The sequence below is a fragment of the Myripristis murdjan genome, chromosome 14 (genome assembly GCF_902150065.1).
Source record: "Myripristis murdjan chromosome 14, fMyrMur1.1, whole genome shotgun sequence".
NCBI lineage: Eukaryota > Metazoa > Chordata > Actinopteri > Holocentriformes > Holocentridae > Myripristis > Myripristis murdjan.
In genome coordinates, this window is record NC_043993.1 from 19,717,446 (window position 1) to 19,744,857 (window position 27,412).

Genomic DNA, 27,412 nt, shown 5'->3' on the forward strand with positions numbered 1-27,412 from the left:
AGAGATACTACTGAAAAATTCACAAAATTGGCACTCCATATCCAAATAAACATCAGCCTTGCTTATCAGGGAAGATAACACCTCTCTGTACCTTGTGTATGACTATGAAAAAGAAAAAAGAATCTGCACAGGAAAGCTCAGAAAGCTCCCACACCTTTTTCTCAGTTTAGTGTTTAATGAAAAAAAAGTAATTTTACAGTATGTTCCCTTGTTAAAAGTGATAAATTGGTTATTCAGTGCTCTTTTATTACACTGATAAAGTTGCTGCGATTTTAGAGAGTTGATGTTCCGGACATTTTGAAAAGATGATTGGTTTTCTATTGGAGAAGTGTGATAAGCCAAGGTCAACACAGAAAGTCCTTGCAGTTTGTGCATGGAATAGCTAATTGTTGGAAAAAAAAAACTGCAAATCACTCTAGGGGCTGACTTCTATTAACTTCTCTTTTATGTATGACCAGTTTATTATTAAGTATATAATGTGACTGAACTTCTTTATTGTTAGACTAACTTTTAAATGGTGAATCCATCAAGTGTGTTCCATGAATTATAGCCAACTGTGTATGCTATGTAAACCACAACCTTACATATAACAGCTTGGTCCACATAAAAAAAAATGTTTATAACCAAAGTTTTTGTTATGAATAGAAAACATCGAGTTTAGCTTCAGTCCAGCGCAAGATAACAAGCAAATGCTTTGAAATATATCTAAATGAGTGAGCTGAAATTAGTTGAAAGCCTAATTGATTACATTGGGTTATTATGTGGACAATTAAAAAAAAAATGTGGTTTGTGTGTTAAAATCACTTGGTCTATTCCATTATGAAAAAATAACCAGATCCAAAATAATCTTATAACATTAAATGGCATTAATATTATAATTTTATATGTAATTTATTGCCTACTCACACAATGTACATACAGTGCTATAGTCTTCTTATATAGAGAGTATCAATAGCTTGGAGGATTATTATGGGTGATACCACTGAAGGTCAAATGATCATATTAACTTAAACAGCACAGACAATATAAGAAGTTAGAGGAGTGTTATAGGAATATTATAGATTTCCCCTTAACGGCCTCCTTAAGGACCTTATCTTTCTATAGGAAGTAGACAGTGGAAGTTTATTACACAACAGCGCACGCACGCACACACACACACACACACACACACACACACACACACACACACACACACACACACACACACACACACACAAGTTGTGTCTGAAGACCACTTATGTGAAGATAGGGTCGAGTGTAAGTTGTCTCTCAGCTGACAGACGAGGGGCCTCGGTGGTTTTACTAGATAATAAAAACAAACAAAACTGGAACTTGTGGAAAACAGTTTCGGGAGCGGGGAGGAGGGGGAGTCAGCTGAGGAGAAAGTTCACAGCTCGGTGGACAGATCACAGCTCAGAGCAGACGGGCCATGGCGGGCAGAGGCAGAGTGTGCTCGGCGGGGGGACAGGCCCCGGTCCCGGACTCGTCGGACTCGGACTCGGACCCGGACCCGGGGGTGGAACCGGCGCTGGTGGCCGGCACCGGGCCGTATGCCGGCTCCTTCCCGCGGAACCAGGTGATCCACAGCGGGCACTTCATGGTGTCGTCGCCCCACAGCGACTCTGTGCCGCGCAGGAGGAGGAGCGGGGCGGCTTCGGCGTATGACTTCGACACGGTGAACAGGACGTGGTGCCAGACGTACAGATACGGCCCGCTGAGCTCCGGCAGCCTGAGCATCGACCCCACTCTCACCCGGCTGTTTGAGTGCATGTCGCTGGCCTACAGGTGGGTCAGCGGGGGTCACCCACTTAGATTTGAGAGTAGTAGGCCTGTGGTAGTGTCAAACTGGTGCAAGCTAAAAGAGGCTTGGCTCTTTTAAGGGAAAAAAGAGAAAAAAAACCATCTTTTTGTGTGCAGGAATAAACTCTACCCACCTCATTAGGGCTGGCATAAATCCTAGGTGAAGTAATGGTGTAACCCACAGTAGCCTAACTGCTGTCTTAATGATGCCAGCTTTATGAGGAAAAGATCTCACATTATTGCTTTCTGAATTGTGTTTCATTTTTATTTCTATTAGTAGTGGTTGTTTGCCTTATGATGTTCACCATCTGGAGGTCACGGTTCATATTTTTCAAGAAGCAGCACATCAAGTGCCGAGCAAATTGCACATTAAGTTTTAAAAAAGTAAGAGTAAGCCTGTGTGTGGGGACAGGGGTATTTTGTAGTCCCTTGCGCAATAGCTTGGAAAATCTTCACCGAAAACTGGACTTTGGTTCTAGTTGGCAGCACTGGAAAGATTACAGTGTAACTGAGGGAAAGGATAGAGACAGAAGACCAAATGATGCCCTTTGTTTTAGGTTAAAGCTGTGACTTTCTACTATGCATATTTTAAGATAAGCATTTGTTGTTCAAAGTGCTACCACATGGACGCTGGAAATTAAAATGACATACCCTTTCTGGGGGGCAATTGTCATTTTGTTTTGTTCTGTCTGTCTGGAAACAAAAGGTTTTAAAATTGAGATCAAACTAAAACAAGCTTGAAGCCCTGAAATGCTTAGTTTATTTTATTTTTTTTTAAATTGTCCAACAAAATCCTTGATAGGAAAACATTTTCCCTGACAGGTATTTGTGTTCAGACTTTTCTTAAGTTCGCTTGAGAAAATCGAGCCTCAGTGTTGCACAAACAACTTGTTCACAATGGATTCCATCAACCTTTGACACCAAGACACCGTTTCTTCCTACTGGTCCCTGTGTGCCAATCTTGTTATTTATAGCTTAATGACAGTTGCACAATAAATGAAACTCATAATATAGTTTTGTCCAAGACAGGGAGAGTGTGCACCAGGACAACAACTACATTTGTTTGTCTCAGATGCATGGGCACCATGCTCAACACAAAACACACAAATTTATTTAATATATACACACTGTAGATGTTTTTTTTTTTTTTTTTTTTTTTTTTTTTAATTATTTGTTGACACATTAGACCATTAATGTTTTTTAAGTATGAACAGAAAGTGCTTATTCATTCAACAATGTACACTATTATACATTATTTGTTGCTCACCCAACTGGTGTCAGCTCTCCTTCAATCTTTTTTTTATTAGGGATAATCTTTATCTGTTGTTTTTTGCACTGTGTGAGATGCATTAAAGACACTCCATTAAAAGCATCCTGCAAATGACTCACCTGGCTTCCTAGCAACTCCCTGAGTAGCTTGCATTAAGAGGCCCTTTTCTCGCCCCTGTGTGTGCCGAGGGATGCCGGAGAGGCACAAAACATCTCAGCGGTCAACTGATGAATAAGCTGATTGGGCGTCATTAGTCAAAATCAGGACAGGTTTTCCACAGGGGTAAAGCCGGGTGCTTCACACAAGGCTTGGCGCTGTTTCCACTTCGTCTGGTTTCCGATGAAGAGTGTCTACTTTGTGCTTTTGTATGTGCATTTATCTAAGAGATGTACCGATACTGGTTTTGCTGCCAAGACTGGAGTACAAGGAAGTATCAGAGGTTTGACCTAGGACTAATATCATACCAAAAGCCTGAGTAACCTGCCAGAAACAAAAGCAAACTGTCTTTATTTTCTGCTGTTTTGGCATACAGAAGCCCGTGTTTCCCAAATGATGGTAATAAGAAGGAGAGTATATCAGTATATCAGTTTATGAGTTTATTTTGTCCATTGATCCCAAACTAATGATCAACGGCTTCACTGTAGGGAAAGTAATGGATCAGATCTGTATTCAGTGTCATTGATACTTTAAGTTTCATATTCAGTAGCAGTATTAGCACAGAAAAGATGTTGTTTCTCATTTCTTCCTAATAATGAAGTACTTTATTTTCAAAACCTGGCATATATGTATGTAATTATTTTGTCAACTCCATGATTCTTACAGTGGCAAGATAGTCTCCCCCAAGTGGAAGTCTTTCAAAGGTCTGCGGTTGCTATGGAGGGACAAGATCCGCCTGAACAACGCGATCTGGAGGGCTTGGTTCATCCAGTGTGAGTCCACCACTCCTCTCCTCCTCTCACTGCCACTTGTGTCCTCTAACACCTCTCCATTAGCCCGCTGATAAAGGAGACCCCCGTCAAACACAATAAACTGATGCAAAATTGTCATAAATAAACAGAAGTCAAGAAGCTCGACAGCTGAGTGGAACATAAATTAAGCTGAATTAGATTCCACCTTTCCCAGCAGCACCCACTGATCAGTTTCGCTCACTGAGAAGATTTGAAACCACAGACATAATACTTTAATCCAATAAAGGCAAAACGGTATCCTGTACTGTTTATTCTATGTTGTGTATTGAAGCTAAAATATTGTGTTTCAGATGTGGAGAGGAGGAAGAACCCGATGTGTGGATTTGTCAGTCCACTGGAGGGCTCTGAGGCTGATGCACATCGCAAGCCTGAAGTCAGTGATTTTTGTCCCAAGGAAATACATTTGAATAGAAACAGGCCAGTGTAGCATAGCTTTATTCAAAATGCTTGCCAACTAGAATACACCTGCGCTCTGAAAACTGAATGCACTGCAGAAATTACCTATTTAAATATAAGAAATAAATATTTGATTTGAGAAGACATAGGATAGAAAAAAGTGAAATTATCTGCTAGTGCAGTAAGATAATTTCACTTGGTAAGATTTCTTGAAACAAGAACACATATCTAGGCTTTGCAAAAGTGAGATATCTCATGCCATAAGTAGTAAAACACTCATTCCAAAAGTCCTTTATTAAGTCAAATAAACTCAATACCAGCTTGTCAATTCTTCTTTCACTGTTTGTTTCTTTCTTGATTTTAGGGAAAAGATCCTAAAACCAGAGCTGCTAAACAAGATTATTTTTCTTAATTCAAGAGTTTTCTGTCTTAAAATGAGACAAAGCGTTCACACTAAATGAAATCAAGCAGACAGAATTGACATTGTCAGCAATTTTTTTTTCAAATTGGCTGCTTTATAAAAGATTATGGTGACTGAAGGAGAACAGGTAGGGACACAAAAGCACAGCTCAACACCAGATAAAATTAATCTCTGTAACTGCAGATCAGGTACAACAGTCACAGCTAAATAATCAGACAGTGGGTGTGGTAAGGTGAAGGCAAAATCAGTGTCCCATATAACAAGCATTGGTCTAAATAGCAGGTGAGTAACCAGGCAGTAAGTCCGGCTAGGAGAAGGCAAAGGCAAGGTCCAGCAAAACGTTTGAATGGTCTGAAACACACCAGGAGGAAATGCACAAGGCTAGGAAGTAATGATGGACCGCTTGACGCTAAGGACAAAGATGAACTGGCACTGAGGTGGGGGAAACACAGAGAGTAATCGGGCGTGGCCACACAATCACAGTGGTGGGAACACACACAGGGCAGGAAGTGAACTTATCTAAGATGAGATGGAGAGTGAGTATAACAAAATGATCTGCAGTTAATTTTATCTGGTGTTGAGTTGTGCTTTTGAGTTCCTGCCTGTTCTCCTTCAGTCGTCATAAAAACAACTCAGAAAGCAACTTAGCTGAATAAATAATTGTTGACAATGTCAGTTCTGTGTGCTTGATTTCATTTAGTGTAAGTGCTTTGTCTCATTTTAAAACAGAAAGGCTAGTGGTGACAGCTCTTGAATTAAGAAAAATAATCTTGTTTAGTAGCTCTGGTTTTAGGACAGGCTAGTATTGAATTTATTTTGACTTAATACAGGACTTGGAAATGAGTGTTTTACTACTTATGGCATGAGATATCTAACTTTTGTAAAGTCTAGATATGTTTTCTAATTTCAAGAAATCTTACCAAGTGAAATGATCTTACTGCAAGTTCTCACTGGCAAAGAGTTTTAAAAGACACAATGTGACCTCAAACAATGTCTCTGACAGTAATTTTGCCTGATGTGCATGTAAAATAACTAATTTTAAGATTTACTAACTAAGAAAAAAAGAAATAACTTCTTAAAATAATCTTAATAATCTTACCCAGTCTGGTCTTGCATTGTATATTATTCTCAAAACAAGATCAAAAAGACTTTATCGCTAGATATAAGATTGCAAGTCTTGGTTCGATCATGAGTTTTTGCAGTGTGTGCACACATAGGTCAAAGAGGAAAAGCTCTTTTTAAACATCATGTAACTGCAGGTTATGATTAATAGCTGATTTCTGGTTATTGTAGACCTGTGCAAAAAAAAAAAAAAAAAGAAAGAAAGAAAAAAAAATCAATACAGCCAAATATCATGATAGTTTTCGCAAAATTGCATTGATTCTCCTGTGCCTTATATCAATATGTATCATTTACACACTTGATTTTCATATGATCTTATTGTCTACATTTTACTGCACTGTGTTAAGTAAGTTCATTATGTTAATTTTGTTTGTCCCTCAGTACATCATATATGTCGTATAATTTATTTGGTGCATATTGTGTCATGAGGGTCTTGCCAACACCCAGCCATAGGTTGTATTCATTTTGTAAACTGATCAGCTTGGCAGTTTAAGGGTTGGGAAAAAATGATTTGCTGTGTACAGTAAAGTTTTACCTTCAGTGTTTATGCTTCATGTCAACAGGCCATAATATTAGAGGGCAGCTACTGGAAGCGCAGGATCGAGGTGGTGATCAAAGAATACCACAAGTGGAGGATTTACTACAAGAAGAGGGTTAGCACACACCTATCACTGTGTATCCCATCACAAAATAACAATGTCTTCTCTGTAAACCCTTATAATCTGTAATAACTTACATCTCCTGTATATTTTTTTGTTTTTATTTCCATCCCAGTTGATATGTACTGTTTGCCTACTGTTTTGCAGCTTCAGAAAAATAAGGATGACCTCTTATCAATGCTGCAGCAGGTAAGGGAAAAACTCACCCATGTCCTATTTTGCTGTTATTTACTTAGTCTACTGTATTCTGTTCTACTGTAGCTTTTGAAAACATGCTAGCGTAGGCAAAGTTTTTACTGACCTCTGCAGACTGACAGCCTGATTCGGTCTGTTTTCTGTTTTCTGTGTGTGTATTGGTGACCCACTAGCATTATTTACCCCTGATGGCGGTTAGAGGTCACCATATGATCATCCAAGTGCTCTGTGCAGCTATTTATAGCACAGGGATTCAGTCTGCCTCAGTTACCCACAAAATAAAGAGAAGATGAAAAAAAAAGGAGAGACAGAAACGTGCGAAACAACTTGCGTCATGGGCCACCATTTGTATGCAATTGACACATATTGATTGACAGCGGCAACAATACCGGTAATCTCGCCTTAGGTTTTTTTTTATCTTTATTCAATTGAAGTGGCTCCGCAATTCAGTGTCATTTAATCAAATCTGACCTACTTTAAGCTGTGCTTTGTCAAGATGAGCAGCATCAGGGTTTTGAGTTTTTTGCAGCGACGTCACAGTGGCAAACACAAACAAAAGACGAGGAGTTAAAGGGAAAGGAAGGGGGAGGGACCCTGGGGAAGCACCTCATTCATGACAGTTTTCATATGAGGGCATGGCATGTGCACTCTGACTCCCTAACCTGTCTCTCAGCTTGTCAGCATGATTCCACCTCCTTCTTCTCTTTCTCCTCCTCTTTCTCATCTTTTTAATGCAGCCTTAAATCATCTTAGATTTACAGTGTTTGTCTTGGATGCCATAATTTTAATTGAGGTCCAAATTAAAACAGCCAAGTAGATAATTTTTGACCTTGTGCCCAGAGTCCTCATATGCAGAGTACACATTTATACAGCTAGTTACCTGAGTGGCGTTCAGAAGAGCACAAACCAACAAGTAGATCATAGGTTAAAGATGAGTAAAGCAGGTTTTTATGGTCTTGGCACAGTTACAATATTATCTGTACTTGCTCCTTACCTTTTGTTGAGTTTTATCTCAGTAAAACTCAATAAATACATTTTTAACCAGCTCAAATGCGTACTCTTAGTCCTTCAGTCAAGTTTCAGTCAATCAATTTGTGAGTGAAAAAAATACCCTTAGGCCAGTGAATCAAAACATAAACAAAGCCAGTAGCAAGATAATGTTTCAGTTATGCAATTACAGGCTGGAAGTTTATTGTCAAGCAACATGCTGTTTACTTTGTAGACAGGTATTGATAGTTACCGACTTGAAGCAATAGAAAACAAGTCATAACTGAGAGTGGAATTTGAAATCTGTGATGGGTCACAATAGTGATAATGATATAAATCGGCCATATATCTCTTAACTTTGATTTAAACAACTTGGACTTTAACATTAAAGTCGAGATGGAATGAGAAAATGCCTTTTATATTGCACCCTTGGTTATATTATGCATCTGTTTAATGATATTATGTCAAAAAAACACCAAAAATCAGTTTCTTTGTAATCTTATATCAAAAAGCTATCATTTGTTCTTCCTGTAAAACAAAATTTGAGGCTTGCTTGCATACAGTATGCATGAACCAACCAATTTCAACCAATAATATTATGACATTCACCTGTGAATCAATCGTCTACTTGTAGTGGCACAGACCTAATATGCACGCTCAGTTTTCAACATTGAAATCTAATTCCTCCCAACATTATGTCCCTCCTGTTTCACACAAAAATTCGTCACCATACCCTCGAAATGCCGTTTCATCTGGGCATAAAAGTACAAGTGCTCTCATCTTGTCTCAGTAATGAACCAGGCTGAGAAATATGGACAAAATCAAATATCACCATGTCTTTGACCTGATACCTCGATATCAGTATTGTGACAGTACTGTAGAGATGATTATTGTTGCTTTCATACGATATTTACACAAACTAGATTTCTGATTAACACTCACTAGTAATGTGAATATGATGATCAAACATGTAGAGGCAAATAATTGAACAAACAGTTTAATAAGTTCAGAAAAAATGCATCTCATCACTGTAATGCAGCTATTAAAACCAGGAAAAGATGGCACTTATCATATCATGATATTACAAAATTCAAAATCCTAGACGTATCTAGACTTGACATGACATTGATTTAATATTGATGCATTTCCCAGCCTTAGTTAATCATTATCAGGATTTAACCACAATTTTAACTTTAATTGAGGGGGGAAATTATATTATTTTATGGAATGATATGATAGATGATATTTGTAACTAAAAACTGAGCTGAAACTGTCTCATTTTGGTCAGTCTGTGAAACTCTTCAAATATAAAAAATGCATGTTGGGAGATGTTGATAGTTTTCTTTGACTACTGAGTCTGTGTGTGTGTGTGTGTGTGTGTGTGTGTGTGTGTGTGTACGCGCGTGTGTGTTGGCAGGGGGCTCAGGTCGTTCTGCTTGTCCCCACGTGAGTGTGACTGCCAAAATTAGGTCAGGGACAAAAGGCGGCCGCTTTTCTTGAAATGGTGAGCCGTGAAAATAAAGAAACGAACAAAGCCGACATAATGATAAGTTGTAGGGGGTCTAGTGTAAAGTGCTTTTTCATCATGTCCTGCACAAACACAGAAAACAAATCTTACTTCATTTCTGCTTGTAAACACAGCCATATTCTCTCTCAGGGTAAATAAATGAAGAGATAAATAAATATATTACACAGGGGTGGGGGTGTCGTGAGCTTAGACGTAATCAAAACAGTTTCCGGCTCCATTTGGGCTTCCCTATAAATGTGGCCTCTTACTCTGAGGTGGATCTTCAATACTAGAAAATGAGGTGAAGCAAAGCATCTGTGAGTGTGGATCTTCATACGCTGTGAGTTTTTTGGTTAGTTTTTGGAAAAGAAAGGTTGTTGTTGGCTGGGAAAAAAATTGGGGCTGTAACTTGCTGCTGGTGTTAGTTGTTTTACTAGAAGGTAGACATAATGGAGGAAATGCATTGCATTTGTCATTATGAGATTATGTAGTTGGATATAAAGACAGAAATGAATGGATTCCTTGCTGTTTTAATATTTTTTAATGAGTAGACAGGTAATTCTCAAGCAAATAATTCCACTGACTGATACAGTGGCTTATACACTATGATCTTGTTGAACACAGGGTATTTTATTATGTTATTTGATGTTTTCCTGAGTTTGTCTGTGCATTGAGATAGCAACTTCCTGTTTTTTTTTTTTTTTTTTTTTTTCTGTGTTCCCGGTGAAACATCAGCATCCATTTGTGAGTTTAGACAGTTTGAAGGGTGCAGAGCAAATGCTGACATCCCTGCATCGTGATGTACTTAGAGATTTTCATCACTGTTTTTGCTTGTTTGTTTGTTTGTTTGTTTTTAAGAAAGCCCTCTGATAGTGGCATTGATTTGGTGTGTTTTGTGCTGTGAATGTCTTGATCCCAGGGTCAGATCTGCCGGGCCGAGTTGCAGAAATGGTCCAATCAGATGTACCAGGAGCCTGAGGCTGCGCCAGAGGAGGCCCACATGTTTGACTTGGACTACTTTCTGTCCGACATTTCCGACACCCTGTTCACCATGACCCAAAAGCCATGTCCCTGGGCCAGTGACCGCCACAACAGTGAGTTGTCAACTTGCGATTTTCTTTATGACATGAGTGCTGTAGAGTCCATCACCACATGGCTGAAGGTTGGTGACTGGAAGCCTGTGGGATACATGACAAGCTGACATGACCAGAGGAGCAGTGTGTCTTAGTGTTGAGCACGTGCTTATCCTTTGTATGCAGTTTTGAAAAGGATTTAAATACCCTTGCATGAAACTAGTTTGTTTTAAAGTATAGTTCAACAAGTATCACAAATCATATTGCCAGCTTGCAATTTATATGGAAATTATATATCAACAACTTCAGTTTTTGAGCGTTGTAAGGAGGAAAAGGACCAAAAATAAATATGAATCAGCACATTTTTCTCCATTTTATGCTCATCTGAGCCAAAGAAATAAGTATGCATCGTGCTGTGCTTTACTTTCGGATTCCAAAATTTGTTAGTTCTGCAAATTCCCCAACATTTCACTAAAAAAAAAAAAAAAAAAAAAAAAAAAAAAAGCGAAAGTTAGGACTAGTACTTCCTCTGTATTAATTTAGCAGCAGTGGTGGTAACTTTGACTGCATGGGCATAACCACCACTGCAAGACGCAAAATGCAACATGTTTAATTAAACAGTGACTTACAATGATCTAAAATAAGATAAGTAGTCCACGTGTTTTAGAAGTAATGATTTTGTAATGATATAAAAAAAAAAAAAAACTTTTAACACTGGAGCGCCATGTTGAAACATAGCTTAGACAGTGACAGTGACATTTTTATGGGACAACACCAGAGTTATCACCCAAAAGCACACAGCTGCATAAATTTACAGAGGAAACACTGAAAAGGGCAAATGCCTGCTCTGTCATGATGACTAGTAGCCCAGAGAACAGGCATGTAGTCCAAAGGAAGTTGTGACATCCCAGCCTCTGAAAATCTCTTATATTCACTTAATGTACTTCACACATGCATATTTTCACCTTTTGACTCTCTCTCGGTGACTTCAGAGTTTTTGGCGTCTGCTTTAAATTTGATATTGGCGCAGTAGACAGTCACGAGAAAAAAGATCCCACCCCACAAATAAGGAAATTCACATGATGAAAGATCAGTTTTCAAATACAGACTGATACTGATGCGCCCGCCCATTCTTCTCATGGCTAATACTGTGTGCTGTTTTTCCTCAGCGTACACCAGCAATGCTGACATGATCCAGCCGGGCCTGACCCCACTGCAGCCCAACCTGGATGACTTTATGGATATACCAGGTACTGCCTTCCTGTTGGTCCATTTCTGCCTCACTTTGATAAGCAGGATCTCCTTCTTGATTGACCCTCTAGTGGGGATCCATGTTTCCTTTGATTCGGTGATCCCTTCTTTTGTGCAACATGGTTATGTATTAATTAATTATGTATTATGAAAGTGTAGCATTTATATGATTTATTTACAGGAAGAAACTTCATTTTTTAGGTGATAAGGTTTAGATATAAATGCTGCTTTATCAGTGTGTTTTGAACAGGATCATGTTAACTTTTCAGCCTTAACTTTTGGCCTGTAATCCTATACCACTCTTATTTTCCCATTTTGTTTCCTGCAAGAAATACCCATCCTTACATCATTTCGGTCTAGTATTAAGTGTTTTAGATTCTTCCTCTATCTGACACTGAAATAAGCAGTTTTCTGCTTTATTCTGCCTTGCTCCTGGAAAATCCCTGAACCAGGTGATATCTGGAATTTGGAAACAGCCACAACACCGACAGATTTCTTTTTTTTCCCCCAAGATTTTAAGATGAAATAACTTGTTTAGAGGTGCATATTTTACAGCCACTCCTTTGTGTAGATGCTATGTCGGTAGTATGTCAAAGGCCGTCCAGGGGCCAGCAGGGGGTCAAAGTAAGGGTTGAGCCAGGAGAATGAGGAAGTGGAAGAGGATCTAGTTAATAACCATGAGCCTTGGCTCTCACAGCACCAGTCAGGCCTGGAGAGACAGAGGGATCAGCTGGGAGATGCTTCTTCTTCTAGAAAATCAGTTAGATCTGCTGATTAGCAAAGAAGTTTTATTTTGGATTTAGCCTAATTCTGAAGCTTTACTTTATATACCCTCATAATTATTTTCTTCAACATCAGGCACAAAAACACAGTCCTGCAAGTAATTTACATGAACTTAATTGTCCATTCAGCACAGTGGTGTTCTGTCAATGACTTTTTGATTGGAAGCCCCATGATGTCTGCTGACGATCTCTGCTGCCACTTGTTGTTGTCCTTTTGAGAGAGCAGAGAGGAAGATAGTAGCCAGTAACGTTTCTTTGAGAAATGTGGCACATATAGGCAAACAAGAGTCATGATGAATTGAAGAATTGTAGTAGAATTCAAGGGTTGCAATAAAATTCAAGTCATAAAATGATAAAAATGTAAAAAAGTTACATAAAGTGAGACATACAATACAGAGACTCAGAGAGTGCAAATAGATGAGTTTTCAGTGTGGAGCTAAATGTAAAGTGTTTAAACCAGGATTATGGAGTTTGGAAAAACAATGGAAAACAATGGAAAAACAACCAGTGATAGGCATTTTGGTGATAACAGATTTACATGCACTTAAATTTCAATCAAAATTATATTTTGACAAAAATCATATATTTGTCTTGCTTTGTTCTCAGTAATCGGGTCAGCAATCTAATGTGGACTTGGGTCATGACTTGTCATATTTGGCAGGGAACATAACATTTCTTTTGACAGGATTCTTGTAGTTGAGCTAATGGAGCACTTTGGTTCCACTTTTGAAGACAGGTAAACGGGCGTAAACAACCACGCTCAATAAAAAGGACACTTCATAGCTCTAAGTGTCCCTTACTTTTGTTTGAGGTGCTGTCTCATTTTCCCCCATCCACTTAAAAAGTTATTTTAAAAGCTTACCCATCTCAAATGTCAGTTTCAAGGTAACCCTTGATAAAAGTTTAAATTGGAGTTAAAGGACTTGGAGCAACAGGATTAAAGTTTACCAGGGTTTAATGTAAAAACTATACCTACCTGTAAAAGGCTTCGGTTGACTGATCCTAAGTCCCATCCCCTTTAGTTATGTCTCTCAGAAGTCATTGGCGTCACCCAGGCTGTGCTATGCTAAATCAGCCATCCTGCTGACCACTCCACTAATAATTAATTAATATTCATGTATCTGTGTGATGGGACACACAGGTGTATCCTCTGTGTCCCACCAGTGTGTCCCACCAATGTGTGGCCGGATCCTGTTTTGGTTTTGCTCAGTCTCTCTGTGTCTCTGCAGCAGGGACCCCAGGCGTAACGTTTCACCAGGGAGTTTTTTTTTAAGGCAGCACCATAAACCTCTGAAAACACCCCAACATCGAGATAAACCTCATTCACATCTATGGAGACAGATATCTGTCTGAAGGCAACATTTACTAAGCTATGATTCTCTGGTTCGCGTTTGGGTGATAGGATTTAGGATCCGTCAATTCAACCTTGCCTTGCCAAGTAGATTTAAAATTTAGTGCAGTTATGGTTAATCCATCATCGAAACCATGTGAAACCCACACTCAGTTTGTGAGCAACTGTGTACTGGCAGCCAGGGGACCATTTACACCCAGAACTGCTTCCCTGTTCAACACAAACCTCTCGCCAGTGGCAACAAGCTGAGAGCAGGAGAGCTGCAAACAGGAGGGAAGCTGGCACATTTTCCTTTGAGGCTACAGCACTGCACTAAACTCAACAAACTGTGGACAGCAGTTTACAAGCCCACATACACGTCTTTCTCTCTGTCTCTCTCACACAAACACATATGCATATTCATGGATATGTCAAAGTATGTCAGTTTCAAATCGCTACCCCTGGCTGTGGTCAGTTTTGCCCCTCTGCTGGTTTCAGTGTAGCAAACTAATGACTCTCTTGCTACAAGTCAGCCTGTTTAACCTCCAGGAAACCTGCTGCCCATTGCTGTGATATGGTGATTGACTGCCATTGGCGTTAGTGTGTGTGTGTGTGTGTGTGTGTGTGTGTGTGTGTGTGTGTGTGTGTGTGTGTGTATGTGCATGTGTGTCTAGCCAAGCCTTTGTTCTCACAGTTCTGGCAGGGTCCTCAGGGATCAGCTGTCTGCCTCCCTCACGGTCACAAGGTCCAGGGAGCCCGTGGGTGTCTGACAGATAGGCATTGCCATGTGTTTAATTTATGCGCAGCCTTCCTCTGAGCTCCTCTTGAATGGAAATACAAAGTTCTGTTGTGAGGCAGAATCTTACAGCTGCATTTTATTCTTACTGAGATGAAAACACGAGCATACTGGTATGTACTGTCAGGTTGTGTTGTGTTTGCTGTTGCGCATATGCAGGATTATGCTGCGTTTTGAACACCATGGGTGCCAGTGACAGGCTTTGTTAACTTCAAAAGCATACTAGTGTGTCTATGAGAAAAGAAAATCAGTTAACTTGAGTTTGCTGATTCACATAAACGGCTCCTTTTCGTCATTCTGTTCGGTTAAGTTTGACACAAAACTTTTAATTTGGGTATGTCAGATGTGGGAAATGAAAACATGGGAAGTGACAACAGTGGGAAAGGGTCAACGCAGTTTTGCACTGAGCTGTTTATTTGCCATGAATGTACTGCACAGGATCTGCTAAACTCAACCTAGTAGATTTTTCTGCTGGTAATGTAACAAATACAAAACTGTTTATCTATGACATGACATGGCGTCATGTCACTTTTGCTTGCCAGCTTGGCCTCATGAACATGTGACCTGGCAGGAGTTGACAAACGCCCTTTATAAGCACCAAATATAGAGAGCTCTGCAAACATTTGGACTGTATCACACTGTTTGATGTTTAGGCTCCATTTTCATATTTCTGCGTATGTGTGTACTTGCATGCTTAATTTTAGGCCAATTTCACATGTGCCGGTAAGAAACTACAGCCTGTTTGTGTGTTTGGTTGCCACATCTAGGCTGCCAAAAACGTTCAGGCAGATTACCATATCAAGTGTTTCCCATACATACAACAAACCAGAGGCTTGTACCATAAAGCTGGATTAACATAGCCGGGCTTTCTCTTACTTATCTGGCTTCACTTAACCAGACATCCGCACTCCGGATTTTCGGTACCATAAAGCCGGCTATCAACTCGCTAATTCAACCCAGGCTTTTCCAATCTAGATCTGTGCGCGCTCACATAAAAAGGGCGGTGTTTGCTGCATGCGACCAATCGGAGACATGGAAAAATCTACCCGAGCCGCATACTGTACAAGGACGGAGCAGATAATAATCATTAATAAATATGAAGAATATAAATCAATAATCCAGGCAAAAAGCAACACAGCTGCAGCTGCCAAAAGCCGCAAGGAATGCTGGCAAAAAAAATCGCCAACTGTGTCAATGCGTAAATTAGTGTGATTATAATATTAGTTCCCCACCATGACGGCACGAGTCGATCTGACTACAGTAACATTTGTGTGTTCAGTAAATGAATGTGTCTCCCACTCAGTCATACACTCCTACAGAGGAACTGGCCCTCTCTAACAGTGATGGTCGACCCTTGCTGGAGGTCTGCCCTCAGTTTGAGTTTCGTCAGAATTGTCACTTTGATTCAACTTATTTTGATATTTCATTTTATAAAGCATCTGACGCCTCATGTTTATTCTGCTGGCTAAAATATTATTTCACTGTAACTTAAAGACTGTAAAACATTTGGCATCACCTCTCGTGGACTTTTCAGGGCAGACACCCTAAATACTAAATATGAGCAAACTAATGGAAACCTAAAGGAGCCCAGAGGCTGGCGTGTATTATATCAGACTTTTATTTAACCCTCTGAATTAAATTCCCCTCATTTATTTTCAAAAACATTTTTTAAAAATCATTACATCAGTTTACAAGATCAGTTTTTGGTTGGACAGTGCAGAGTCATGAGTAAAAATAAATACAAGAAGAATTGTAAAATGTATTTATTTTAATTTTATAAAAGAAGAAGAAAGGGAAAATGGGCAGGCCATTTTCCAAGAGAGCTGATTGGTCAGTAGGTGGGACTTTTCTACCTGCTGAGCTCTTATCCTGAACTTAACCTGCTCCGGAGCAGGTTAGGTGTTCAGCATATGTTACCACGGCAGCGTAGCCCGATAAAAAGTAAGCCACCTTTATGGTACAGAAAAGCCAGGGTTAAGCCTGAAGTTAGCTCGCTAAGCCGAAATCCAGCTTTATGGTACAGGCCTCTGGAAAGCTCATGCTGCATCTTTGCGCAAGTCATTCAGCCAATGATGTCTTTGTCTTTTATATGATATAGCCTACTCTATAAATTACAAAAGTGTATTCGGCATCTTTATTTTAACCGACCCGACCCGAATATCATTAAAAATATTTCACAACCGCTCAATTTGGATCAACGCGCGTATCACTGATACGTGCACACACACTGACAACTGATTGGCTCCTCCTCTCTACGCACAATACTTGAGGCCTAATAAAGGAAAACCCGAAGCAGCGTGATATTTGGCACAGAAAAGATGGCCGGCGACATCCTGAGTTCACCAAAGGTTAGTGTGATACACTGTGCCCAAACACACCTGGCCAAAATTATTGTTAAGTCAGAAAAGGTAATGTTAGCCTTATGAACTCAACATTATTGATATTGAACATCAGGCACCCTAAGTCAGCATAGACAACGTTGGTAACGCAGCAATGCGATTAAGATGAAATGCGTAAAGTTGAGACAGGCTACGGTCTATGCCCATAGTCAAATCAAAAAGAATAAAACACCTTTATAAGTTGTTTTTATTATTGTTATTATTATTTTATTCGGACTCTGAATGTTTGCTGCTTTAATCCAGATGAGTATTAAAAAATTCTGCGCCAAAAAAGGCCTCGTCCAGAGGAGACGGAGCAGCTTGAGGAGGAATCTGAAATAAAGTTGAACAGTCAAATGGCTGTGGCTAGTAAATGTTATTAATTTATTTCGAATGTTCCTAGGCATCAAACAGAACAACTGATAAGCAAACAGGTGTATATTTAACCTATAGCAGCTTCAGAAAGTGTGTGTTTGGATGGCGCCCGCTGCACACACCCCAATGACCGACTCCACCGCCTGCCACGACACCGAGACACTACATTCCCCCACCGGCGCCAAGGGGGCACAACAAATTGCTACCTGGTCTGTGGGAAACACTGCATATTAAATCAAGTCATAATTTATATATACCAACCATTAGAGTTCTCATCGGGCCTGAAAATTAAGACCCGACCCGACCCGGGCCGGACTGGGCCAGCCCGAGGCCCGACCCGACTAATTAGCCGAACTTTAGGCCCGACAGCCCGATAAAGCCCGAAAAAAAAAAAAAAAAAAAATAATAATAATAATAATAATAAAAATCGCCAAATTCGCCATTATTTAGCAGAGCCGGCCGGCCGCGGCACTGGCCAGCATGAGGCAGCTCACCTGTCAGATCCGGCAGACCTGACGGGTGGGCGCGGTATCGGACGGTGCCGCGGCCGGCCCGCCTGATGCCGACTGATGGTGCCGCGGCATGTGCGGGTCAATACGGTAGTCTAGAAAACTGGAGATTTTTTTTTTCCCCCGTGCGCCCCCAGTTGCACTGCCCATAGCAGAAACCGTCCCTGCTGCCGAGTCTGCCAGCACAGCAGGATACTGCTGCAACTCTCTCTCACTTGTTTGCGCTGCGCTCGCACAGCTGGTTGTCTGTCTGTCACTGAAAGTTTAGCCTCCAAATCCAATCCAGTCTCTCACTCTCTCCACCAGTCACATAAAAATGAAACGTCATAATCAATAACACAACACATAATTCTATTTTTTATTTAAAAAAAAAAAAAAAAAAAATCCCCCACAGAACCCGAAGCCCGACCCGACCCGCCCAATTCACGTAAATTTTAGGCCCGACCCGACCCGAAAATGTCGGGTCGGGTCGGGTCGGGTCGGGTTCGGGCAGAATATGAGAACTCTACCAACCATAAGCATCATTTGACTTGGGTGCGTTGCATATCTGTAAGAATTCCCAGAGGAAAAGAAGAGCAGAAAAGAGCTCTCCGAAATGTTGCATTTATTTAATATTATTAAATAAGATCATTATTCAACATTTCAACTATGGTACTATTCCTGTATCTAATTTTTTTTTCTTTAGAGCAAAAAGATTCACAAAATCTCCTTTTCAATTTCAGAAGAGATCTCATCAAGCTCTGAAATAATTCTCAGATTTTCTCAACTTTTGCGCCTTATTTCGATCTCAGGCAGAGAAATCAGAGAGTTCAGTCTATGACCTTGCTCTAGTCTCATCCCAGCATTTAGTTTCAAAGCCAATGTCAAAAAACATTCTGATCTGCATCTCTGTTAAACTTAATTTATGCATCTCGTGCAGATCTCAGACAGAACAAACAAATAGCTCTCAGCTATTGACTCTGAAGTTGGATGGAGTAAGCAAACACATCACATATTAATGTAGGAAGAGTATGGAGCCAAAACATCCCCCTCTGGCCAAATACCTGGAGAGGTCATCATAGATTTCATGGTGTCTCTCTGTTCCAGTGAAATTATGGCACTGGAGAACCTTAGTGAGCAAGCAGTGCAGACATATGTTGTGTTCAATATAGATACGACAGTGTATTGACTGAAGTGATTCTGCTTTGGAATATGAACTTTGCACAGTTTTGAAAGATGATTATATTGTTCTAAACCTAAATAAAGATTCCCCTTTCTCCTTGTTGTTGTTGCCTTGCCCTCATAAACCCTGAGACATTGTGACATTTTCTCAAAACAGCATGCCTGCCATCCTGTATCTGTGTCAGAGGCATGTTAATAACTGACTGTCTGTCTGTTTGGTTTTCTCAGATATCTTCATGAACTACCGGGGCCAGCCCTCTGAGCAGGCTGGTTTTGCTGACTGTGGCTATTTTGAGAGCTCGTCTAGTGGAACATTTGCCCCCGTTCCCTCCCCGGTGGTAACAACTCCACAGCTAGTTATCGACACCCAGCTGGCTCAGGTACAGCTTCAGCTGGCAGCTGCTCCTCTTGCTTGAGGGATGAAATCTTTCTAAAATATTGTAGCAGATAAAATTAGCTGCTTACTAAATCGATAAAATCGATGGAATCTCTTTTTTTCAGCCCAGTCTTTCATCTGACAGTCTGTCTCAGCCCTCTTCATCCAGCACCCGGGCAGCCCAAGCCAGGCCAAGCCAGGACTGCACTGAATATCACTCACCCAGCATCATATCTGGGGCCATGACCTATGGACATCAGTCATTCCCTGAACCACCTGTGTCTATAGCAATTACCAACATACAGCAGCCCATTTCAGCAAGTAGTCCTTTTTTATATCCACCGCCGTGCCACAAGTATGGTTATTACACAACAACAGCCAGCGCTGTGACCTCTACTGTCATCACCCACACAGCCTCCACAGCAGGTCTCCTGGGGTCTGAGCACCACCAGGCTCACAGCTACCCTCACACAGGGGACATGTACCCCCAGACTCCCTGCCATTCTCTGTCTTACCTGCCTGCCGCGTCTGACCCAACACACGCAGCCCTGCCCCCTGTCAGTGTGGCCCACTGCTTCTCAGTCCCAGAGCAGGTGGGTGTCACAGGGGTCAGAGGAAAACACAAGCAGAAGACAGGAGGAATGAGGATGGTCGGTTCCACTGTGGCTCCGTCTGGCCCCCAGCCTGCTGCTCCTCCGCCCACTAGCTGTCTGGCTAAACTTCTCTCCTGCAGCACCCAAGAACGTCAGTACAATGTTTCTCTTCTTCCACATTTACAATCAGTTTCTGATCTGAAAATATCCAGTGAGCTCTGTAGCGGTGGAATGCATTTTTCAGTCACCAAAAAAAGCTAAATGTTGTGTGTTATGTTTGCAGGAAAGCCGTCACTGGGATTTGACACTACTTTAATGGCGGTCAAAGGTCAAAAATCATCGTCTCCTGGTTTCTCAGTAAGCCCGATCTTTCTTGATGTTATGTTGACTTCAGTTCATAATTGGCATGGCAAATCAAAAAACAACATCTCTTGCACTAAAATCTCCTCTGCTTAAAGCTGCACTACACAACTGTGCACTTTGGTAGCAAGGTAATGGGATTTCTCATTATAGGTATCTATGATTCAGTTGTAGATGTCCAGATACGAATTGCAGATATTTACAACTAAGTTATAGCTAGTTGTAATTCCCGTTTTAGATGTCCACAATTTAATTTTGACCAGTCATAATTCCAATTCAGGATACACTATATGGACAAAAGTATTGGGTCACCTCCACATTACACCTACAGGAGCTTTTATGACATCTCATTCTAAATCCATAGGCATTAATATGGAGCTGGTTCCTCCTTTGCAGCTATAACAGCCTCCACTCTTCTGGAGTGTGTCTGGGGGAATTTTTGCCCATTCATCCAGAACAGCGTTTGTGAGGTCAGACACTGATAATGGATGAGAGGGCCTGGTAGGCGTGGGGAATGTAGACTTAAAATAATATCACAATATTTCAGGGTAATTTGCGGTAATAATATTCAAGACGATATGAAAAAAGAGACAATGGTGATGTAAGGCTTGCATGAGGCTACTCGGCCATGAAAACCCATGCCATGAAGCTCCCGGCGCACAGTTTTTGTGCTGATTTTAATGCCAGTGGAGGTTTGGAGCTCTGCAGTTACTGAGTCAGCAGAGCATTTGCCACTTTTACACACTATGCACCTCAGCACTCCACTTACTGCTGATGGTGGAATATCTAGGAGGGAAGAAATTTCACAAACTGACTTGTTGCAACGGTGGTGTCCTACTGCATTACTATTACAGCACCACGCTTGAATTCACTGAGCACTTTAGAACAAGCCATTTTTTCACAAATATTTGTAAAGGTAGACTACATGGCTAGGTTCTTTTATACACCTGAATGGGGGACTGAATGAAACACCTGATATTAGTGATTATAAGGTGTGTCCCAATACTTTTGTCCATATGGTATATTTTTAATTCCTCTAAATTCAAGATTACAGAGTAATGTGTGTGCAAGAGTACATTGTCCTGTTTAGTTCAACTAGATTTGTAGAAGTTGTAGATATCTTCAACTCACATTACAGATATCTACAAGGGTTTCAGCAAGGGAGTGTGATGCTGTGGTCTGTTGCAACCCCATGTTGCGCTTTCTATGTAACAATACACTTGTATTGTTACATAAAAATCTAATCTAAAGTCTGATGCAGCATTTTAGTACTTTTCATTCAACTTGATCAAACGTTCACACTTTAACTACTTCTACAGTACACAGAAGTCATTGGAAAGCTTTAATAGCATGGAATCTAAAAAACAATGTATTCACTATGAGTTTGCCAGAGGTTCCACAACTATCCACAAATATCATAATGTCATATATCCACATGTAAATGTTTAATAAGCCTGTAATATCAAGCTTTCACCTTGTATTTTCAAATGTTGAAGTGACATAAACACCTCACCAAATGCTCACTGCTGTCTAACACTGTCCCAGGAGGAAATGATTACTCTCAAGGGGAGATGATGTTTCTGAGTAGCGTTTCTGTGCTGTTTAGCAGTCAAGCAGCAGCATGCATGTTGGAGCGGCTTCACCGCAGCTGCAGCATGGAGCCAGCTGGCCTGCAGGGATCCCACTGCTGACACCTCTGCACAGCCACAGCCCCACCCTGGGTCACAGCGGCTCCCATGCCAGCACCTCCAGAGGCTCGGCGGTGTCTGCCCTCCTCACCCACGGCTCCACACACACCAGCACAACCCTCCTCATTCCCAAGACTGAAAAACTATCTCCTGTACAGATCTATGGCACTGAGAGGACCAACTTAACAGGTAGCCCAACACTATTCCAATAAACATAGTCAAAAATTCCCCTTGCTCTAACTGAGAAATTGAACTTCTTGTAAAATGAAGAATTATAATTTAAAAATATGCCTAGTCGTTAGGTGATGAGCCCATTGGTCACTTATGCATCATCCCGTGTGGCGCACCATGCTTTAGTATAGTGTTTTGAGTGATGCTACACAATTAGCATTAAATCTGACAGTTATGTGTGCGACACTGGTAAAATCTGGATGTGTTATGCTGCAAAAATAACAGTGTTATGAACTACCAGTGGTTACTTTGCTACACAGGATAATGTCAATGTCAATGTTCAATAATGTCACATATACATTCTGTGTCTGCTGATCATGCTAAAATGTTATCACAGGGTGAATGATCCACAGGGGACACATGGATGATTTCAGTGTCCATGTTCTGATTCTCATCCGTCATGTGTCAACGTTTTGGATCAAATTTGGAAGTGTGTGCCTTCAACTGCTGATATGATTCTCTTGTAACCGTGAAGCAAAATTGCATTATTGACTAATATAAAATAATTCAAGCATTTCAGTATAAGAAGTATCACAGTGACTGGTGTGTAGGACTTGGGCTGAGGGCTATGAATTCCTTTCAAATGTAGTAAATAAGTGTCGTTATCTTTCTTTCTTCCAGTTAATTTTTCTGGACATCCAGGGCAATCACCACCAACAAACCCTCTAGAGAATGCATCCAATCCCAAGTCTCCACACTCCCTCTCTGGGCATGGAAAGATGGAATCAAATAAGGCAGTAAGTATTGTCTTATTTACTTTAAATATTACCTTTTACAGAGATACTACTGCATGGCATTTCATAGATCCCAAAAATATCATCGAGTAGATAAGCTCCTTGTTTTTGCATCAAATCATGTGAGTACTGAATAGCTGAAAAGTGAAAAGGGAGTGTTGAGTCAGCAGGGGGATCTATGTCAGTGTGATGCACTCACTCACTGAGCTGTGCTGTTTCTAGCAGACGGAGACCAGGAGGATAACTCACATCTCAGCTGAACAGAAGAGGCGTTTCAACATCAAACTGGGATTTGACACTTTACACAACCTTGTGACAACACTCAGCTCGCAGCCAAGCATAAAGGTACTGTTAAAAAATGTGCAGTTGAGGTACAGAGAGATGTGCTGTGTCTTGGGAGGCAAAGAGCTCCACTAAGGATCATTTTTAGTTGATGTACAGTATCATTGAAAAAGTATGTGCTGTGTTAATGCAACCAAGAAAACATCTGGTCGTGATGGATTCAGCCACAAAGATAGAAAGTCTGTGGTGTAGGGCTGACATGTGGTAATCCCTCTGTCGTGCTGGCACAGATCAGCAAGGCCACCACTTTGCACAAGACTGCTGAGTACATCAGTAAAATGCAGCAGGAGAGAGCCCAGCTGCACGACGAGGCTCAGAGACTCAGAGAGGAGATCCAGCTCCTCAACTCTGCCATCAAGTGAGACCATCAGCTTTATTCATCTGTCTGTTTGTGTGTGTGTGTGTGTGTGTGTAGTATTTATGTCCAATTGAGTTGGATGGATATAAAGCCGGTATTTTGCTTATTACATACACCAATCAGTCAGTGTTGTCCCATGCTGATATGATAGATTACTCTCTCATCACAACTGTATAACAACAGCTGTTAAAACCTGCTCTGAGTTTTTGCCTATTACAAATTTTAATTTAAGTGTTGCTTTTTGTTCCTAAATTACTAAAATCACTAATTAGCTCTTATTTTAAAAGCAGTAATATATCCTAGGGCTTTTCCATACCACTGAAGAGGTAAGGTGGGTTACCTTGCCTCAGTAACTGCTAACTCAAAAATATGTTCAGTGTCTCATGATGGTCTAAATTATGTCTAAAGACTGTTTTTTAGCAGCTTCAGTACAAAATACTCAACAGCTAATGAAAGATAATACAAGCATGGGGGCTGTGTATATTAAAATGTGTCATATAGCTGCTCTGAAGTGCTTGCACTCGTGTTCTTGAGGTGTTGATGAAGTGATGTGTTGCCTGACTGTGTCTGTAACAAATTCAATCCCCGCTGGAGTCTGAAGTGTTGATGAAATTCAAGAGATATCTTATTTTGGCTTTCTGTGATTGGTTAATGTCATCTCCACTTGCCGATGTGCAGTGGCAGAGTATTATGGGTTGCTTTTATCCTAATACATCCCACACAGTATTTTCCAAGTGGATAAAATGCAGACAGTAAGTGTATGGAAGCTGGGGAAATGTAATATGCGTATGAACCCCTTTGAACCTGTATATTCATACTGATCAGCAGGCAGCATCTAAAACTGACAGTTTTTATTTAAATTTGGTTTTCCAGTGTTTGCAGAGTCCATTTTAACACTCTCAGACTTAAATGACCACTGATAATTTTAGCGTGTAATAGACTTGGTGCTACTCATGCAGTATCATATTTCTCCTCATGCAGCCTCTGTCAGCAGCAGCTACCAGCCACTGGCGTGCCCATCACTCGTCAGCGCTTTGACCACATGAGGGAGAAGTTCAGAGAGTACGTACGAGCTCAGACGCTGCAGAACTGGAAGTTCTGGATTGTATCCTTCAAAATATAAATCTGTCCCCGGTTATGTGAGGCACATATTCATGTGCTGCAGCCCAAACAGAATACTAAAATCTACAGAACCTGGTTTAAAATAATCAATTTACAGTTGTTGTTCCCTGTGAAATATTTATATATTGCTGAAATCCCCCCCAAAGCACACAAACAAACTCACTTTGTTCTTGTTAATTGTTCATAAAGGCACTGAAGAATGCATCCATAGCATCATGTTGACAAATGTACAGAAGGCCTTGTTGTTGAAATACGGTCAGGGGTTTAAACACAACACTGCCATTGTCTGCCACTAATCTCTGCTTGTAAACTACTAACTAAATAACTAACTAGTAAATAAAGTTGATAGTGTATCACAAAACAAGATATTTTCTTACACCCTCTTTTCTCAAATAGAAGTAGACATACTCCAAGTGCAGTGTCTCTCTTCTAAAATTGAAAATCCTGTGTGAAAATTCAACTAGAATGTACTCACTGATTTAAACTGAGTGTACTTAGTGTATCAGTAAAAGTACCTAAGTGAAAAAATGTGTTCCAGTAAAGTACCTGACTAAATTTACTTAATTTCCAATCCTACACTGTGTGCAGATATTCATGGAATACCGTGAGTTATTTTCTTGCAAAGTACATTATTCAGCCAGGTCATCTTGATCTAATCAGGCAGATATAATACAAGCCTGTCTGCAGGAGATGTTGATTAAAAAAAATGAAATAAGTTTAATCCATAACCCTTTTCTTAATGATCACCTCATCTTTGACTGAGTTACATAAAACTCCTTTTCTTCTGTCCTTATCTCCAGCCAAGATAAGAGCCTTTAGATCGCCACACTATCATCTTTGTGTTGCGTAAGTCGCCTCAGGGTGTTTCCTTTCCATGAATATTAAGGTATTCTTTGTGGTCCCTCAAGACATTGTGCAATTGTGTGACTGCTGATATTCCAAATTAAATTCACACAATATTCCACAAGAAGGATGCTTTGTCTGTGTGGGGATTCAAGCTTTTAATAGATGGCCATTAAAAGATTCAAAATAGAAGCAAAGTTCTACCACTATAATTTTCTAGTTAGTTCGCAAACAGTGTTATTCACCCAGCTGATGATAGCTGTTTCAAAGACTTTCCTGCGTTATTATTATTATTATTATTTCCATCTTTAGTTCATTGCCACTAGTCAAAGCAGCTAAAGGCATTTGGAGAAAACAATCAGTGAATGTATACTTGATATTTGGCAATTTAATATCCTGTAGGTATGGAATACATTTAAAATGAGGGTTTAAAAATCTGCACAACTCAGTTCTAGTGTTATGTCTGAAATTGCCATGAGATTCTGAGTGTAACCCCTTAGCTAAGGACACTATTTGAGACACTTTATGCAATAGCTGTGAACAACTCATTAAAATTATGAAAAGAATAAAATCAATGGGGATACTTGGGATTTTTGAGCTGCATATCTCACATCGCTGCAAGTGATCCAGACCTATTTCCTCAACTCAGCCTCAGTTCAGTATCATCATTGAGCCCCTGTTTGAGTCCTATAACGGCATGGTGTCCACTGCCAGTGTGGAGGACCTGTGTCGGTCCACCCTGTCCTGGCTGGACCAGCACTGCTCCCTGCCTTCCCTACGACCCAGTGAGTCCAATTTAAATCTCCCTCGTATTGTCCGGCTATATTACCTGTCATTAATGTATTGCCATTTCTCTTGTTTGTGTTTCCCCTCAGTGGTTCTGAGGTCACTCCGGCTCCTGAGTACGTCCACGTCCATCCTGTCAGACCCCAGCCTGTTGCCAGAGCAGGCCACCCTCGCTGTCACCCAGGATGACCCTGCCGCCGCCGCTCTGGATCACTCCTTACAGCCTGCCACTCAGGACAATAAACACCCCATGTGACTGTGAACCACTGACTATGGAAACTTTACTGAAACCCACTCTGAGGCAGATGAGCCCCTGTGGGGGGAAAAAAAGACTCAGAAGAAAAGAGGGGGGAAAAAAGACTAACTGCTCAGCTGTAAGACATTTTAATAGTGGATAATCCCATTCCAATAAAACTCACCAGCTGCTAAATGAATGTATTCCAGTGCATCCAAAGATTAGAGAAACTCTGTAAGGTAATTTATGCCTAAATTCTCATCAAGCCACAATATACACTTCTAATTATTCCTAAGTCTCACAAAATTGCAGTTGTATTTTAATGCTTTTTTTTCTGTGAGGAGCATCATGCAGATGAGTGGCACAGGGAATTGGTTAATTGTTTAATTTTTCTTTGACATAATTTGGTCACATCTCTTGCCAAGAGCATTTAATCTCAGAAATCTTTGAAATCTCAGGCTACCTTTGTGTATATGTATATGTATATTTAATTATTTTTTTGTGTAGTGTAATGTTGCCTTCCCCCAATTCACATTCATCCTAGACTGTATTATTGAAGTCCTAAGGTAAACATCATATGGGTATCAAACACCAGGCGATATTTACATAAGCAAGAGACAGAAGTGATGACAGACTTTAATAATTTAAAAGTTTTTTTTTTTCAGGGTGTAAAGGTTGCTGTAGAGAAGCGGTTCCCAAAATGTAGTCCAGGGGCCCCCAGAGTTCATTAATGGGGTCCCCAGTAAAATGAGGCATTGCTTTTT

At 40.5% G+C, this 27,412-nt stretch overlaps 1 protein-coding gene across 1 annotated transcript; it reads left to right on the plus strand.

Moving 5' to 3' along the window:
- Positions 1-1,429: 1,429 nt before the first annotated feature.
- Positions 1,430-26,851, plus strand: mlxipl (MLX interacting protein like). Its single transcript, XM_030068904.1, has 17 exons — positions 1,430-1,785; positions 3,893-3,999; positions 4,329-4,411; positions 6,541-6,630; positions 6,784-6,825; positions 10,245-10,419; positions 11,568-11,648; positions 19,209-19,360; positions 19,482-20,100; positions 20,233-20,306; positions 21,916-22,186; positions 22,850-22,962; positions 23,185-23,307; positions 23,535-23,662; positions 24,644-24,767; positions 26,283-26,412; positions 26,503-26,851. Exons 1-17 carry the CDS (start codon positions 1,430-1,432, stop codon positions 26,667-26,669), a joined length of 2,835 nt encoding a protein of 944 aa, XP_029924764.1. The 3' UTR covers positions 26,670-26,851.
- Positions 26,852-27,412: the final 561 nt, after the last annotated feature.

What these genes read in the sequence shown, in the direction of transcription:
- mlxipl (XM_030068904.1), top strand. Translation starts at nt 1,430, where the DNA reads ATGGCGGGCAGAGGCAGAGTGTGCTCGGCGGGGGGACAGGCCCCGGTC. An exon ending in GGCCAGTGACCGCCACAACA is followed by an intron (nt 10,420 to 11,567) that starts GTGAGTTGTCAA and finishes GTTTTTCCTCAG; the next exon opens with CGTACACCAGCAATGCTGAC. An exon ending in CTCCTCAACTCTGCCATCAA is followed by an intron (nt 23,663 to 24,643) that starts GTGAGACCATCA and finishes CTCCTCATGCAG; the next exon opens with CCTCTGTCAGCAGCAGCTAC.